Below are 19,408 nucleotides of genomic sequence, written 5' to 3' on the forward strand. Positions count from 1 at the left end.
TCTCTTTAAACATGTGTGGGGCACATTTAAGAGAGTTTGGCCCTCTATTTTTCCTTGTTTCACTCCAGTCATGAAATGGCTTCCTCAGCAGAAGAACCTGGGCAGAGAGTTTTGAAATGGGGTTTGTTACATTGTCTATATCTGCTGTCAAAAACTGGTCTCTTCTGGAAGAAAATGTGGGAGCTCATTCCTCCAAACGTGCATAACTGGCCTAATGACTGTCTCATCTTAAAAGTCTTATGTGCTGAATTTTGAAGTTGCCCCCCCCCCCAATTGGCAGACATTGTTACTAAAATTAGTATAACTATGCTACTTCTAGAAAATTCTGCTTACTGGTAAGGTATTTTATTTTTGTGCGATTTCCCTACTATTTCAAAGTAAACACCATTGACAAATGACATTAAAGGATATGTGTTTCTTTTATTAATGGAAAACTAAGATTTAGTATCTACTCAGTTTTTAGATAGCTTTTATATTTTGTCATCCTTACAAGTCAGTGATTATACCTATATGAGATACTATAGTTTGAACATTGTGCAGAAGTATGCTGGACGTTTGCACAGAGGCATTAGCTGTTTAGTTGATTGTTTTCCTTTACTATTGCCTTTAACTTATTAAAATACCACCAGGTTTTTAGTGGAGACTGGAACAAAATAATTCTTTAAAACATTATTTTCTCTGCTTCAGTAAAGTTATTTTAACACTTACGTGACTGAGAAGAGCTAAGCATGTGTCTTCCAAATGTGGTTTTGACAGGAGAAATCTCTCCTATTACATTTTAACGCTGACATGATACTATTAAAAAGCAACAAGATTGTCAGAATTATAAAAGATAAAGCAGATTTACTCTATGCTGTCCTTTTTCTCAGGTATACATATAATAGAGAATTCACCTGAGTTAAGCAGTTAATCATGGAGCTAAACAAATACAGATAGAAAAATGTTATATAATTACAATAAATGTGACAAAATATAATATATATAACTAGCAAGAAGTTTTATGATATACTAACTGTAATTGATTCCAGTGATTTGTCTGTTATTGCCAATGCAAATAATTGTAACATCTGTCAAAAACCAACCACTACTATGAAAACCTTTTAACATTTTGCACATAATAAACTATTTTATACATAAACTACCTTATTGTTTATATTAAAAACTAAAAAATATTCAGTCCGTTCCAGCCATTCTAACAAAAACTTTAATAAGTAGACATTGCATAAAAATGACACAATCCAGCAGTTATTTGGTAAGGCAAGCACAATCATAAATTTACCATCCATGCTTTTCCAAAAATACTAACCCATATTGTTCTCTCTGGACCTGTTGCAGGGATGACTAATCCAGCTGCTGAGGTCTCCCTTTATGTGTTTGATGGAACACTTGGCTTGGTAGACTACAGCTGTGTGTTTATGTGCAGTGCACACCTGCAGGGGCCTGACAAATAGCTGTAGTATGCAGAGTATACAAAATTACCCTGGCAGTGCTGCAAATAAGGAAGTTTCTGTTTTGAAGTCCATATGTGTGTGAGCTTGAGATGCCAGCTGGGGTATTTATGTTGCATTGCACAGATGTAAAACTGCCAACTGATTTTATACCAAATAAAGGCTAATCTTTTTATACATACTTGGTGTCAGAGTTATGAAGTGGTACATAAGAATGTTCTCACGACTTAGCTCTTTTAAAATAAAAGCTGACATTAAAAATAATTTCTGTTCATATTGTGAGTTCAAGCAAACTGACTGCATTTATTTAAATATGAGCTGTACTATAGAATCTTAAAGGTTTTCTTATTAGTGATGTACACTTCAGTATAAATAATAAGGACTTGATTTATTGTGTGCGCATACAGTATGCTGCATATCCTTTTTTCCTCTAGATTGGTTTAGCTCTGTGTTGAATCCAGTTTATGGGTTCTGAAATGTTAAAGCCAAATTTATATAGCTACTTAACTTGAAAGCTTTGCCTTCCTATTTTCAAGTGTGTTTAATTTATAGCAGACTGATTTTTTTATCAAATAAAACACAAAGTTTGAACATTTTAGCATTGTAAAGAAATACTCTTTTTAAATGTAAGAATTTTTCCAAATGTGTGGGAAATAGAAATAGCAAAGTTCATTTATTTGCTAAAATAAATAAAAGGTAGTGCAGATTTAGGGCTCTATTCTGTTACCACTAAAGTCAGTGACCATACTTTCAGTAGGAACAGGATTGGGGCCAATAGTGAAGAAGAAAAGATAAATGAAATGATGAATTTATAATATTCTGTTTTTCCATATATAATTTATTTTTAATGCTTTAAAAACATAAAAAGTGGTAATTTTTGTCAAGGCATATAGTTTGAGTCTATGTGTTTCTAATACACCCTCATACTTCTTAACACCCACACGCTATCTTCAGTTTTAGATTTATTTCCCTCGATCCCCAAAATATACTGTTTTGTCTATGACTTATCAAATTCTTTTTATGCTTGTGTTTTTGAAAAATTGCTATTTACTCCAAACTACTGATTGTTTGAAGGCATGCAAAGTTTTGCTTTTGGGTGTCCATCTGTCAAATTTATACATTTGAAACACATTTATCTAGAAGTGTACAAACAAATACACCATGGTGAAATGGGCACAGCTCCTATTCAAAATGGGAGGTACATCTGTGTATACTAGATTGAATTTTGTCCACAGATCTTAGAAATTTTTCTTTTCTCAAAGGCAGATGTACAACTTAGACATTTTGTTGCAAGTGCTCACCTTTTTGTCATAAATGGGACAAAAGGAGATAAATAACATATAAAATGGACATATGAGGCCAAGGCACTGATCCTGCAAAGTCTTAAGTGCATGTTTTAAACATTTGAACAAGTAGTGCCCCCAAAGTTAGGCATGTGTGCAAGTGTTTGTAGGATCTGTGTCTAGATCATATATAAGCATGGCATCAGACCATATTTATTGTAACTGTAAAACAATGTTTATAGAAGGTAAGCTGGCTAGCATATTTCCTGCCTAAACAAATAATGTTTTCTGTTTCTACAACATGACCTAGAATATGATTCTTTCACCTTTTGTGTTGTGAAAAAGGATATTTAACAAAAATAAGTGACAAACATTATCCCGATTCAGAAATACAGCATTTTGATTTTAATTGAGAGAGTTTAGGAACAAATCAGGGATCTTGGATTTTAGGGCAGAGTTTAGCTGAAGAGATGATGATATATTTAGTGCAGAAGGAAAAGAGAGGTTGGTGTGTAAGCCACACTGTTTCAAAAATATCATCTCCAACTGGCTGACCTATAGCGTAATTTTGAAATAAACATGCTCTTGTGACCCTCCAGCTCAAAGGAAGCTTTGTACTAGACATAACTGCTGAGAACAGAGCTATACAATAGAGAAAACTGAGAATTGAGAAGCACAAGTCAAACTGGAAGACAAAAACTTCAAAAGAGATTACTTCTGCTATATGGGATATAAGAAATCTTAATTATTATATACCCTTATTTACCAAATACTTGTCAAATAAATGACTAAACCTAAATTATAAGACCAGAAGGACCGAACTCTTTATTACTCATGTGAGAGATTATGTTGCAAAGATGGCCTGGTTATTTAGTGTCAAGGCCAGCTCTCTTATAGAAGGATATTACTTCAAACAGTGCTGCCGCCACTGCAGGTTGCAAACATGCAATTGAAGACTTCTAGTTCTCAGCTCATGCACAGATGTCTTTCCATAACTTTAGCCAGTAATTTCTTCAAATTGCTCAGTTTATCAGCAGCACATGTCATCAATCCCGGAGTGGTTGCTCAAGTCAAACTACAGAATCCTTAGCTTACAGACGCAGCTGCAAACAGGTGAACAGGCAGAAAGTAATTTGTGTAGCTTGGTGGCTGTCAGACGAAAGACAGACAATCTGTGTTTAAAACAGATTGCAGGCCTTGCATAAGCCAGACAAAAGGGTTTTCTACAACTGCAAATAATTCCAAGGTTAACATGTTTTCCTTTCTGCCATTAGGTGATTTGTTAAAATTGGAAACAATGAACATTATAATTCTACAGAGAAACTAGAGATAAGTTGAAAGAGAAAAACAGATCACAAATAAGTTTGTATCCTTCTGTAGAAAAGGATACAACCGGCATTCATATAGGCCTCCTTACAAATTATGCCAAGTTATAAAATAATGCTTTGTAAGTTATAAAGATATGTCAGAACACATTTAATATTATAGTAAAGACTTCTAATTGCCAAAAGAAATAATGTTGGAATAAGAATAAGTTCATAGTACTAAATCTTTACATTAAAATTTTGATTTTTTTTTCAGTAGAAAAAGAAAAGCAAGAAAGGTGTATGTTTCACAGCTTACAGATTGTTAGAATTTGCATTTGTTATGTCAGAAGTTCTACCAAAATATTTCTGCAGATTTTTTGCTGACATGCTGCAAAGATGTATAAGGATTTCATTTGAACTTTGTCATTCCAGTGCTTCAAATGTTACAAGATATTACTTGCTAGATTTGTAAAGTTTTACTTTACTAAAAAACTAAGAACATCAAAAGATTTTGGAAGTATTATAAAGAGATTAACTACAACACTAACCTAATTACAGTAGACATTTTAAAATTTGCCAGAGATAACAATTTATGCTTGCTTTCCTGATCACGAGTGTTAGGTGTACTATGTAGTAACACAGAAGGCCTAATCCTTCCACTTCTCATGATCTATATAAACTTCCATTGACCTCACAACTTCTTTAGCAGTCTTCCAAGAGGTACTCATCAAGCTAATGTAATATAGCCCTTCTTCCTGTTTAGTTTAGTGAGTAAGTAGTTATGTAGACTAATATTGACAGGTAATACTATGCTTGGTTCAAGTTGTTCTGGCAAAGTTTATCAGCTTAGAGATTTGTAGATGGAAAAAGGTCCACAGCCTAACTTTCTACCATGAGTGAGTAAGAGAGTAGTTTTCTGCAGATGCTTTCAACAGTTTTCACAGAATTATGTATCAACAACTCTATTTATACTAAACCAGGGGTCGGCAACCTTTCAGAAGTAGTGTGCCGAGTCTTCATTTATTCACTCTAATTTAAGGTTTTGCGCACCGGAAATGCATTTTAATGTTTTTAGAAGGTCTCTCTCTATAAGTCTATAAACTATTGTTGTATGTAAAGTAAACAATTTTTACAATGTTTAAGAAGCTTCATTTAAAATTAAATTAAAATGTAGATCTTATCAGTTTAGTGTGGTGGTTCTTAACCTGGGGTGCATGCATCCCCGGGGCAGGGCCGGTGCAAGGATATTTTGCACCCTGGGTGAAACTTCCACCTTGCCCCCACCCCCTGCACATCGGTTCATTGAGGGGTAAATCCCAATGAGCCTTTATAGACCTCAGGGGCCAGCCATGCCCAGGAGCTGCTCCCAAGTCCAGGTTCCCCCTTCCCCACCCCCTGAACTCCCCTGGAGGGTGCACAGCCCCACCGCAAGCCCTCCCCACCCCACCCTGGTGGTCCCCGCCCTGAGTCCACTCACAGGCTTTGCCGGGATTGGGCCGCTGCAGCAGCTTGGCAGGGAGCAGCTGCCTTCTGGAGGCACCGGAGAGCCAGAGCGTCCCGTTTGCGGCAGCAGTGAGCCCCAGCCATGGCAGAGCCAGCACGGTGCAGGTGGGCAGCAGCCCTGCAAAGGCGTCAGCGCCGCTAGCGGGGAGCATCAGCTACCCCCTACCTGTCCCCTGACTGCCCCAACACTTATCCACACCCCTGTCCCAAGACAGACCCCTGGGACTCACACGACCCATCCAACCACTCCCTGCCCCCTGACAGGACTCCCAGAACTCCTGACGCATCCAACCCTCTCCCTGATCCCTGACTGCCCCCCGGGATTCCCCTTACCATGCCGGTCAGACGCTAGCTCCACGTGGAGGCAAAACACACTGCCTGGCTGCTGCGCGCACAGCCCCTCCCCCGCAGAGTGCTGAGGTAGCAGGAGGGGGGGAGTTGCGGGAGGGGCAGCGGCGGCAGCAGCTCACACTTCCGGGAGCTGCAGAACCCGAGCGTGGTGAGGGGGGAGCCAATGGGCATGCCTGCCTGCGCTGCAGCCCGGTGTCCCCCCAGGGGGGCTTTTGCTGCGGATGCATGTGGGCAGTGGTGTCTGTGCGCCCTCCAGCTCCCCCCTCGCCACGCTCAGGCTCTGCGGTTCCTAGGAGTGTGAGCCGCTGCACCTCCTGCAGCAGGCTTAGGGCCCTGCACCCTGGCAGCTCACACTCCTGGGAGCCGCAGAACCCGAGCGCGGTGAGGGGGCAGCCAGGGGGCGTGCCTGCCGCCGGTCTGGGGTCCCGGCCGCGAGCCCTGCATAGCTTCCTGCCGGTCTGGGGTTCCGTTCATTCAGCTGGCAGCAGGCTGAGTGGGGCCAGCGGCCGGGACCCCGGCTGGTAGCTGCGTGCCAGGCAAAATCGGCTTGCGTGCCACAGGTTGCCGACCCCTGTACTAAACAATCAAAATCACAATGATAATTTTTTAAGAAATTGAGGCTAAGATATTTTCCCTGCTTTATGAAAAAGTATTTAATACTTGTTGAGTTTTGGTTAATTATACAAAATTGCTACATGTGTATAATTGATTTTCCACTCTTCCTCTCACATGTCCCAACTTTTCCAGTCAAATGTTATAAAGGTATATTGTAGTAAAATGTAATATGTTCATCCTACCATAAAGTTAGGCATATAGTACATACTGCAATCCAATTATAATATTCTTACAGTGGAATAAATACTTCTGAACTGTTAGAATGTTTTTTATATAAAGTTAAACGTACATGTTAATGAATATATATTAATGAATACTCCTATAGAGAGTTGTGCTGAGATTGAAATTAAGAACATGACATTTCTTGATAGCTGAGAAATTTAAGGCACTGTAGAGGCTTCTGTTTTATTATACATAGTGTTTTTCTTTATGAAATACAAATTTCAAAGTGTCCTTGAAATCCATCATATTTTTTAAACATTTTAGGTAATAAGATATTTTGAACCTTTGACAGAGGAATTATTTGAAATAAAGGATGTCTTCTAACTTGCTTTTATGTTACATTAAAAGAATATATATGATTTTGGTTGTAGTTTAATTTTTTTAAGTACACATAGAGGATTTTTCTTTTAATCCATATCAAATCAGAGAGATTTTTAACATCTTTTGAATTAAAGCAAGTATTCATAATTAAAGAGAATTGACATTATTCAGACAGTGAAGCCTAACATAAAAATTATTTTCCTTTTTTTATTATGCTGCTAGCATGCCTTTTTCATTTTAGTTGTGCGGGGTAAATGTTTTTTTTGTATTCTGTAGGTGTGACAGTGTACTGTACACACACACATAAAGTACCCATATATGTGCTGTATATATTCACTGTGAAGGTGAGATCACCGTCTTGTAAAGGATGGTTTTAATTTGTCTTGGTGAATCAAGTGGATACTGTATTTAGGGGAAAAAAATGCACTCATGCAGGTTGCTGTCTGCAGTCCAAATTGCTGATCAGAGAGTCTTTATACACATCAGTAATGTGCTGTGCAATATAAGCTGAAATACATTCCACAAGGGAGGAAAACGGAATAGGTTACATACGCTGTTCCTAAGTGCAATGAATATAAAACTCCATTACTCACTTTAAGCAGGTGCTTTTTATATGAGGCTTTAAAGAAATATAAAACTGCTGGTGAAATGATTGGTTTGTACGGACACAACTCAACTTCCAGTGCTTTGACCAGATAAAAAGAGTCTAAAAATATTCCTAAAACATTTCTTTAATGGTTTTGGGGATTAAAGGTTAGTATCCTTCTGGTATAAGAAACTGCCACTCCAGATGCTAAAGGTACTGTTTATTTTAACTACTCACTAATGATACATAATATTTTGGGGATAAATAAAAAAAAATTTCTTACTCTTTTTTCCACTAAAATTAGAACACTATGTTCTTAAGTTTAACTTAAATCATATATATTTAAATTATTAGGGAGAATTCTGTGATTTTTAACTGAAAAAAATTTGTAGATGTACACAAGATGATTTGAGTGGATTTGAATGCTACTGAAATTAGAAATAAAATACACGTTTTGATGTGATGAAATTTTGGCCTTCCTGGCTACAGAAGGTTAGGAGTGAAGGTTCAGATTCAAGTATTTGGGTTTTTGTTTTCTTTTCTTGTTTAAACAGCCAATATTTCCCAAGAGAGAACAATGGTTGCTTTAAATAATGTTGGTAAATAATTGCTCAACATTTTCACATGTAATCCATACCACTTCTTACCTTTTCATTCCCTCAGGTTCCTATTGCAATCACTGTTTTTCTCTAACTGTCCCATTTCCCATCCAGTGACTGTTTTCAACAGCAACCTGCATTGCCACAGCACAGTGTAGTATATATCCCTATTGATGCTTCCCATTGGGTCCCCACCACCTCCGCTTATTCTGCCACTATACCTGCTGTTTTTAATGTCCATCCTATTAATGAAAAATGTCTATTCTTACATGAGCACCTTGATGACTAATTGGTGTCTTTGCCTGAGACTCAGAATTTGTGCTCTCACCTCTTCATTTTACTTGAAATATCTTTTCCCATCTCATTCATTTTGAACAGTTCTTTTTCTAGACTTATAAAAGGCAAGTCTGTTACTGGCAAATTTGGATTTGTTTTCATCTCAATGTACACTAACACTTCAAATACATAACTACCGTTCTTACATCTTATTCAGCATGGAAGTTCTTGATTTAACAACTCTACATCCATAGTTTCTCTGGTTTCATGATGACAATAGGCCTTTTCTACTGTAATCATCACTTAACTGTCAATATCTCTGGTGACAGCCACTCTGACCCCCTGGCTTCTAGCTTCCTTTACCTCATAAAGGTAGGATAGTAATGATCTTTTACATTTTCACACCATTAACCTCTATACACCTTAAATTCTTCTCCCTTACTTTTTCTCATCCTACCATTGAAGTTATCTGTATTAGTTTGTATCTCCTCTTCCTCAGTGTCATGCGTCACTGAGGAAACTAGTAACTCATTATCCTTATTCCAGATTATTTTAAGTAATAAAATTTGCTTTGTCCTTCAGAACAGGGGTTCTCAAACTTCACGGAACCACGACCTCCTTCTGACAACAAAAAAGGCTACATGACCCCAGGAGGGGGGACTGAAGCCTGAGCCTGCACGAGCCCCAATGCCCTGGGAAGGGGGGCCAAAGGCAAAACCCGAGCTCTGTCACCCAGAGCTGAAGCCCTTGGGCTTTGGCCCCAGGCAGTGGGACTTGAACTTTGGCTTCGTCCCTGGGGCTTGGGTTTTGGCCCTGGGCCCCAGCAAGTCTAATGCCAACCCTGGTGACCCCATTACAATGGGGTCATGGCCCATTTTGGGATCCTGACCCACACTTTGAGAACCGCTGCTTTAGAAGATTGAAAATATACCTGATCCTCTTGTTATCTTAAGGGCAGTCATTTGTTTCTATTCTTTATATGTTTGCAACCCTGAGTCCACTTCCAGCCTTTTTTTCACCTTATAAGATCAGCTATCATCCCTTGTATCAACAATTCCATCTCCTCTGGTTCTTTCCCTGTCATACTCAAAATAGTTGCTACTATCCACTTCATTGAAAATTTGCTTACCGTAATTTTGGTCTTAGTCATTAGTTAACTACTGCTCTCCAGTGCTCTTATCCTATTTTATTCAGGTTCTTACACTGTCCTTATCACTGTAGTATCTGAGTGAATTCCAGCAGTGCATTGAGCAGTATGGCCTAGGGCTTGTCTTCACTGCCGCACTACATCGGTGGTACTGCATGGTGAAGACGTGCTATGTCGATGGGAGAGCACTCTCCTGTCTAAGTAATTACTCCATCTCAATGAGAGGCGGAAGCTATGTTGGTGGGGAGTTCACATCCCTGAGGGAAATATCTTACGTTGACTTAAGCGGTAGTTTAGACAAGCTGCAACATCTGTCACATGTGGTTCATTTTCTTTCATCCTCTTCCATGGGGGAGAATTGTGCATGCTGTGTAGTGTTTTGTTTTGTTTTTGTTTTTTAAATATACATGCTGCTATATGTGTGTGAGAGAAGGCAAGGTCGAAAAAGTGTGCTATGCACTAGGAGCAGAAGGTGGTGAAGTTTGTGAGGGGCTCCTGTACGAGTTCATTCAGCTGTCTTAGACCAGTCCCCAAGAAACATTGTCTCCTGCATAGACTAGCATTCTCGTTATGGTATTTTCATTGTGCCTGAGCAGTGGAGTTGTCAAACAAAGTCTTCATCCCAGAGTTTAAAATGATCATTTAGATATTCTGAGGCCAGGCCATGGAGCAACTTGAAGATAAGAATTGAGGCCTTGAACTTGAGTCTGTATTCTATGGAATAGTGGAGGCCAGGTTTTATGTGCTTACGGTACCCTGTGTTGATGAGGAGATATGCTGTAGTGTTCCGTACTGATTGGAGTTTTGTAAGAATGACTGGCTTCCTGACCATGTATATTGGATCACTGTAGTCCAGCTGAGAGGTGATGAAGGTGTATATAATTGAGGCCAGGTCATCATCTTCCAGGGTTGGATGGAGTCTCCTGGCCCGGGAGGTGGTAGAGATCATTATTTGTAGATGCTGCTATATGAAAGCATGGTGTCAGCAAGGAACCCAGGAGCATTCGTAAACTACATACAGAATTGATTAATAATCGTTGTGTACCTTGGCTGCATACCCTTCAAAGAGCTTTCCTCTTTTTCCCCAGCAACACCTCTGTCTTGTTCAGGTTCAGCTTCTATCAGATCTTCCAGTTACTGGACTATCTTGGTGGTAATGGTATGGTCATTTGTGGTAAGTAGAGCTGTATATTGCTGGCTCTTCAGTCTGTGTCATCCTACCAATTTACCTATTGGCTGAATGTAGGTGTTGATAGGTCCGGAGAGAGAATTAATCCTTGTGGGACTCCACAAGTGAGGTGTTTGGAGTGTTTCCCATCACTGGTCATTAGGAGTGACTTAAGCCATTTTCACCACAGTTGCCTGGGCCCCTATTGCTTCTCTTGGGTAGGACATGAGGATGAAAATGAAAGTCTTCTCTCTCTCCATTTACAGCAAGAGAGCATTCATCAATGCCACAAAAGCTGTTTCCATCCCATGTCCTGCCTTGAGTCCATCAGTAAGATGAGCTTGTAGTTAGCTTTTGTTTGAGCTTGCTTAGGAGTGGAAGGTTTAATACTGAGCAGTAATTGGCTAGAATCATATGTTCAGGATTGGTTTCTTCATTGTCAGTTGCACTATTGCATATTTGAAGGAGGAAGGGAGTATTCTTTCCCTCAATGGGGCATTAGTATTTGCCACAAGAAGCACAAGTTGCTTATGAGTCTTTTCCACCAACCAGGAAGGGCATGGGTCAGATTCACATATCTTGGGTTGAGACGCCTTTTAGGGTGTCCAATACTTCTTCGTGAATGAATGTACTGAAAGCTAGGAATGCAGGCAAGCTGTTTGCTGCCTGGGTTGATGGAGTGGATCCATGCTGTTTGAGAAGCCTTCCCAAATACACATGATCTTTTCAGTGAAGTAACTCTTTGCAGTGCTTTGTGCTGGTTTCAGTTATGGGCTATAGACTCTCAGGACTGATGAAGTGGTTTAGCTACTTAGAATGGGATTTGGCATCTTCAGTGGAGGTTGATAGAAAGTTTTTCTTGGCCTGTAATACTACTTCAGAATAATCTTTGTCATTCTCCAACCTGTTGGTTTCAGCTTTCGTTTCTTGCCGTGCTTGAGTTTCCAACCTCTCTGTCTCATCTGGTGCAGAGTATGAGAAAATCAAGGAGATATATGTGAGTGAAGGGAAGAAATGAACTGTATGGGGGTCAGAGTGTGCATGGCTGAGGCTAGAGTATGATGATGATTATTCACCAGATCATTGAAACCTTGTCCTGTGGTGGAATGTTGTTCTGCTTCAGCATGCTTTGAAATTTGATTAAGTCTGAGTCTTTGTGTTTGAATCAGGGTCATGTGACTTTCTTGTCATTTGGAATTGGACCAGTCTGTTTCTTGAGTACTGGTGGATGTGTTGGAAGCATCATACAACAGAAATGATAATAGCAGCAACAATAATACTAAGTAGGTTGAGTCTAGGAAAAGGGGGATGTAAATGGCATCAGATGTCTCCTTGAAATAAGCTGTCTGTGGTCATGGTGCATCTGCTGCCTTTATCTGCTTTGGAGGAGAGGGGCGAGAGGAAGCTAAATAGTTCTTACTATTGAACAGTGTGTGAATTACAGCTGTAAAAATATCCTCCTGGTTAGAAGAAGGTAGCAAAGGCTGAAGGAGCAGGAATGAGGCTAATGACTCCTTCTCCATAAGAGAAGTGTCTTTTGGGAGCCTAGTTCTTGGTGGCGGTTCTTGAGCTGGAGAAAGTGACTTGGAGAGTCATCACAACCTCATTTTCAAATTTTAGAAAATCTCTCTAATTTTTTCTTATTTTTTGGAAATGAACAGTGGTCCCTTCCATGCTGCTATGTCCTTGCTGGTGAAGGGAAAGAAAGAACAGCCAGAGAAGTGGGGACCCTGAACCCTTTAAGGGTAGTAAAGCTCCCCTGCTGCTGCTGTGACCCTACTGTTGGAACAGGACAAGTCCCCTTTATGGGTGCTCTGGCTCCTCAGCTACTTCCAGTTGGGCTGGTGGCATGTGGGGTTGGCTACTTTGGGTTCCCATTGCTGCTGTGTCACTTCTGTGGGAAAGAGGGAAAGAAGCTCTGTCTCCAACTCTCTAACCAAGCTTTTTCACCTCTCTAACCAAGTACAAAACAACCTTGTTAAAACTACAGTTCAACAAATCAGATAAGCATGTGCTGAATTTCAAGCACATGAGTAGTCTCACTGAAGTCTTGTGGTTAGAGTTAAGCATGTACTTATATGCATTACTGGATCAAGATGTAAGGGCCTGCTCTAACATTCTTTAAGACAGTGGGAATATTTCTATTGACTTCAAAGGACATTGTATTAGTCCCTAAATTTTCTTTTATTTGGGTAAAAACTACTTGCTCCCATTCATTAATCTGTCTTTTTTCACCCAACTCTTAATCATTCTGATGTTTGTGTGCCAGTCTTCACTTTGTGTCCTGGCCATACCATCATTTCCTGCTACTGAATGCTTTAAATACTGAAGTCCTCTCTTTGAAGCCACCTCAAAAACATTGCTAGAATCCATTTGGGGCCACTTCTGAAAATTTTAATCATGCCTTACTCATTTCCCATCTCATATTTTGCATTTCCCTCTTTTATGATCTTCCTAAATCATTACTCTTTAAGCGTAATGGGTGTTCAGATACTTAGTTCAGACTTTCTTGCCCTAAGTAGTAGTAATATATCACCTTTATCTTTCATTCCCTTCACTGATTTCCTGTATATCATAAAATTCAGTTCAAAACTACCCTCCTGATTTTTCCACTAATCACTGCAAACTCATTACTTTACCAGTGCATTGGTGATGGATATAAAGGTTGCTAAGATCACCAATTAAGGTATAGATATTAAAAAAAATATCTTAGGTTAAGTTAGGGTTCACAATAAGTATCAGATTGACAGCCTTGGTGATTGAAGTCTTTAATTTAGCCATAAAGTGCCAGATTGTGACTTGTCCTGCAGATGACATATGGAAGGGGAAGGTTGCAACCTTTGTACTCCTTCACATTTAAGGAGTACCCAGTAGGAATGTGAGGAGGCCAGGCCTTGACCCCAAAGAATAATGCTGCCTTACCTATAGAAACCTTACTACACCGTTCTAAGGGGTAACACAGTTGCTATGCTCCCCGGGAGCTCTTAAGTAGCATGTCTCCTTGAGGCCTTCCTGTACATATCGCTGGAAAAGAACAGCTCTGTGCACTTCTGGAGACTAATAGAATGAACATTAAAGTGAGTTATTGTACCATATAGGGAGTGTAAAATGTCAAGGCAGAGCTTTGGGAAATCTTTCAGCCAGTTTTCCAGTTCTGCAATATAGAAGAACAAAATTTCATGTATCTGGTGGTGGTGTTTTACACTATGTGAAATATTCCAGTTCATCTAAAACAGAAAAGCTACATGTGACATACTGAGAGAAGAGTTTGATTTTGCTGAAATCTGCTCCACAGAAAAGCAGGTATCTTCTACAAAAGCAATATAATCAGAAAAGGGTAATCTATCTCTGAATTCTTACCTGAAGCAAATGTAAAATCTGCTTGAGTCATACTACATCTCAGTAGTTATGTATACTGACTATCTCCCTATAGTCTATGGTTACCATGTTGCTGAAGTAAGAAAGAAATTAGCTAAAGAAATTTGTCAGCTGTGATGGGGGAAAAAAACACATGATGAGGATGACTGCTCTCTCCTACTTTCTCTCAATGAATTTGTTGATGTTGAATAAGGGAGTGAAGTGAATCTCATAGCAATTCTATTGGAACATTGAGTTCTAGACAGCAACATGTTTTCTCCTCACATTTTTTCCCAGTAGTTTACTTGCAAAAATTCCAAGAATCAAAGGACAACCCTGTATATAACTTGCATATTGTACTACCATCTTAATGGCACATTTGAGGACAAAGTTGCAGCTTTGGTACAAGCTGCACTGTCTTCTTTGAAAAAGGGGATGTACTCATCCAAACGTTCTGTGTAGCGGAAAACAGGAGAAATTAACACCAAGGGAGGTAATACTGCTACATAGATTCCAAGGCCAGAAGGAACCAATGTGATTATCTAGTCTGACTGCCTATATAATACAGGTCATAGAACTTCCCTGAATTAATTCCTGTTTGAACTAGTGCATATCTTTTAGAAAAAAAAATCTTGATTTTAAAATGGCCAGTTATGGAGAAGCCACTGTAACCACTGGTAAGTTGTTCCAGTGATTAATTATCCTCACTGTTAAAAATGTATGCCTTATTTCCTGTCTGAATTTATCTACCTCAACTTCCAGCCATTGTCGCTGGTATATCTGTGTCTGCTAGCTTGAAGAGTTCATTATCAAATATTTGTTACCTATGTAGGTATTTATAAACTGTGATCAAGTTACATCATAACCTTCTTTTTGTCTAGCTAAATAGATATGTTCCTTGAGTCTATCACTATACTGTATGTATATCCTTTAATCATTCTCATGGCGTTTCTCTCAACCCTCTCCTATTTATCAGCATCCTTACTGAAATGTGGACATCAGAACTGGACACAGTAGTCTAGTAGTGGTTGTACCAGTGCCATATACTGATGTAAAATAACTTCCTTGCTCCTGGAGATTCTCTTGTTTATGAATCCAAAGATTGCATTAGCTCTTTTGGCCATAGCATTGCACTAGAAGCTCGTGTTCAGCTAATTATCCACCATGACCCCTGTCACGCTGTTTGGAATGGCTCACAACCGTGAATGCCAACCTCAGGGCAGACTACCAAGAAGCAGGGCAGAGACCCCAAACTGGCTGTATGTTCTATGTTAAATTTCACCAACCCAGTAACAAGTGTGAACTCCTAAAGCACTATAACAGTCTTACCATGGAATCACAGACCGTCCCCTTGAGGATTCCAGTCTATCTTGCCACCCAGGCAACCTGGACTTAGTGATAGATAGTTGCTATACACTACAGATCACAAAATATTCAGGTTGCTCCCAGTGCCAAGAGATCAGCCACTTACCCCAGGTTAATGTATACATTAGATCTTATACCAAAGACAACACTAGTAGCCAATCCTATAGTAAGCTATCTAAAGATTTACTAACTAAGAAAAGATGTGAGAGTTATTACAAGGTTAAAGCAGCAAGCCTTTATACACAAATGAGTTACATTCTATGGTTCCAAAAAGTGACAGAGTTGTAGTGATATGTCTGCTCTGAATGTCTTTTAGGGCTATCCCAGGTCGACCCTGGGGATCTCTGTTTCATATACCCAGCCCTGTGAAAGTTCAAACTGCAAAAGAGATGACAATTTTTTTTCTTGTCAGCTAATTTTATTTCTTTCTTCCAGAATTCAGGCTGATGTGATGAACCCTTTTGCATGTAGCCTCTCCATGGGTGTAAGGGGTAATTAGCAAAATCTTTGTATTGTGATGTCCCAGAATGGTCCCTTTAGTTTTGGTGGCCCATCTGGGTTCACAGTTTCAGAGCAAACATGTTTTTAGTTACAAAGCAAAAATGTAAATATTTCCTTATAGCAGATGATAAAGATATTATAAATGAGATTAATGCATGCAGCAATTTACAAACATTTAATAAAGTCTAAACACATTGTTCTAAGTCCAATACACATCTTAACAATACTAACACACAGGTGAAACAGACTGGTTTCCAGCAGTGAATTTGTCAGTGTTCAGCTGAGGCCTAAAGCCTTGGCAAGAGCAGGCATCTGTTCTGCCAGAGTCACAACCCACAAGTCTTTTTCAGAGCCTTTGCTTCCCAGGAAAGAGCTCTCCCATCTTGTACGTATGGCCTCCATTCTTTGCTCCTCAATTTATACCTTTACCTTTGTCCTTATTAAAACACATGCTGTTTTCTGTGCTCAGTTTACCAAGAGGTTCAGATCACTCTGTTAGTAACCCGTCTTCATTATTTACTGCCCCCCCCCATGTTTTGTCATCTTCAAACTTTATCAGTGATGATTTTATGCTTTCTCCAGGTGATTAATAAAATTGTTAAACCAAGTAGGGTCAAGAACCAATTCCTATGGGACTCCAGTAGAAATACACACACTTGATTATGATTTCCCATTTACAATTACATTTTGAGACTGAGCTATTAGCTAGTTTTTAATCCATTCAGTGTGTACTATGTAAAAAGATCTGATATGAGGCTGCAGGAAGAGTTTGTATTTTGTTTTCCTTAAAGGCATAGTGTATAAATGATGTCTTCCCCCGACCCCCTTTTATTTAAATGAGCTACAACAAAATAATTTATGTGACTAAAGTTCTGTATCCAAATGTCCCCACACTAATTTAAGCAGGAAATTAGCTTGATGCACAAGTTTACATGAACTCCATTAAGCAGAAGGGGTTTCAGACCTTGCTCCCAGCATTTGTTCATGTATGCAACATAGTCTTGAATAAACATACTTTGGGTAGGAAACACCAAACTTTTGTAGTGTTGGCAATATTATTTTTGCAATGGTTTCAAAATTAGTGTTTTTTTCTTGAGACGTGCACTAAAACATTTCTTAAATCTTACAGAGCATTGTTTGGTTGATACTAGCCATTAAAATGTCATATACAGTGTAGTTGTAGCTGTGTTGGTCCCAGGATATAAGAGACAAAGTGTGTGAGGTAATATCTTTTATTTTACCAACTTCTGTTTAGAGAGACAAGGTGGATGAATGTCATGTGTAAGACACAGGAAGTATGTGGCATATGATGACATCACATCCAGCCCTCCTGCCTTTTTGATTAATGAAAAATTGTGTGTGTGAGAGAGAGGGTTAGATATATACAGCCTGAAATATCTCCATACAGCTGCTAGTTATGAGCAGGTGAGGTCACCTAGGAATGATGTGTATGGCTTTTCCTTTGAGGGACATTGGCAGAGACTCAAAGAATTCTGAGGGGAGGGCAGGAGGAACTGCCAAAGGAGATGGTGAAAGAGTCTTAGAGAAACAAGACACAGCTATAGAAACCAATGGAGAACAATATGCTGAGGAAGAGGGACTGATTTTCTTTGGCAAAAAGACCAAGATAAATGAGGATGAAGGAAGAGCCAACTGAGTATCTTGAAGAGCGATGCAAACGATTTTGGTTCTATTATTACCAAGCTGAGCTAAACTGGTGACTCTAGAGTTTTGCATCTCATCATCAATCACTTGAACTTGCCCAGTGCTCTCTAAGTTGAAGGAAGTTATTTTTGGCTACTTTGAATGCTGAATGTTTTCTTTCAGGTTTGCACTTGAATTAACCTTAACTACTACTTTAAAGATAGACACCATACATACCACCCTTTAACTGTTCAGTATATCAGGTGTCTTAGTGATACATATTTAGTTTAGTAGCTGAACTACCCTTTTCTTAGATATGTGCATTTTAACTTGCTTTTCAAGCCATTTCATCTAACGTCCTTATTTTTAAAACACCCTTCTCGAAATTTATGTCTTATACCTCTAAGTATGATCTCGCTGACAAGAATGTCAGTTATTTTGTAGAAAATGTTACTTAGTGGCTCAACCACACTTACTTCCTGAACCAACACCCGTGTGTAATTGAACACTAAATCCCCAGTAGCCTCCTATTCTTGTATGTTCCAGAATAAGCCGTTATACAAAACAATTATTTTGATATTAAGAAATTTTCTCCAAATGTGCTTTTCCACCAGTTTGGTTTTGGGAAATCGAATTTGGCCATTATTAGTACACAGTAGTAGATATGGTTACCTCTTTGAATTCTCAACATTGAGTTTACTATCACTAGTCCAGTTAAAACACTGGTAGTGTGTATATATTTGTGAGTTAGTGACTATGAATTAGTATTTTGATGTACAGATGTTACCTCTTCAGAAATATTATTTGGACCATATTTTTATAATCCTTTTCTATATACTACTTCCCAACCTCTATTACCTAATGTTTTAAATATATTTTTATTGAGGGGAAACAAGGCATATGACAAAGATTTCTACTACAGCTATAAGGGCTTTGATTTTACAAACACAGTATATTATCATTGAAGAAGTGGTTTAATAGATTGGGAAATAACTTAAAAAAAGAAATCCTTGGCAAGAAAGAATGATATAAATAAGGCTTTTCACATGAGAATAAGAAGCAGGATTTGACCAACAGAATTTATTTTGGATAGGTCAGTGAAGACTGCTGCCCAGTGGACAGCATGTTTTGAAAAAAAAAGATTTAGAAGCATTTAAAAAAGGTTAGAAAGTGATGGTAGAAAATATAACATACCAGAGTCATTCCTGGTGTAACTGAGTTTACTTGAATGATGTTACAGGAATGAATTTAGCCTCCTGACTATTGAACAAATCAATGTGAGTTGAAATATGGTGTCTATTTTTTTCTTTGCCTTATCTTCAGAAATATATAACTGAGATTAAAAACGTCCAGAAGAGCACATAAAAGATAATTTGAAGAAATACATGTAATGACATTTGCAAGTGCTAGGATTATTTTTCTGAAGGACTCAGAATTCTGAATGACAAAAAACCGATCAGACCTGCTTTTGATTGTTTCATATAAAACAAAAACAATGGAACTCTTGCTAACTTTGTTGAAAAGCATTAGTAATGAAATGAAAATATCTACAGTTAAATTTGATAGAATTATTTACAGTGCTAAATTATTTGTGTTTATGCATGGGTGTACATAATTATGTACAAGCATGTACAAATAAAGTACACTCAAAGAACATTAAGGTTGCAAAGTCAAGCACTAAATTTAGGAAATGCCAGGTGTCCTGTGGAAAAAAT

The 19,408-nt window shown here is 38.7% G+C and overlaps 1 protein-coding gene across 23 annotated transcripts in view; it reads left to right on the plus strand.

The window, feature by feature from the left end:
- Window positions 1–19,408, plus strand: part of VPS13B (vacuolar protein sorting 13 homolog B) — a 917,098-nt gene that overhangs the window by 284,945 nt on the left and 612,745 nt on the right. Inside the window, exon 18 of one of the 23 annotated variants that reach the window (XM_039522065.1) lies at window positions 1,336–1,604. The exons of the other annotated variants lie outside the window; for them this stretch is intronic. Within the exon in view, the coding sequence (XP_039377999.1) occupies window positions 1,336–1,451 (116 nt within the window). The 3' untranslated portion in view covers window positions 1,452–1,604. Of the gene's footprint in view, window positions 1–1,335; window positions 1,605–19,408 lie in introns of those variants that run through there. 23 annotated transcript variants of the gene reach the window in all.

Source organism: Mauremys reevesii, linkage group 2 (assembly GCF_016161935.1).
Source record: "Mauremys reevesii isolate NIE-2019 linkage group 2, ASM1616193v1, whole genome shotgun sequence".
NCBI classification, from domain to species: domain Eukaryota; kingdom Metazoa; phylum Chordata; order Testudines; family Geoemydidae; genus Mauremys; species Mauremys reevesii.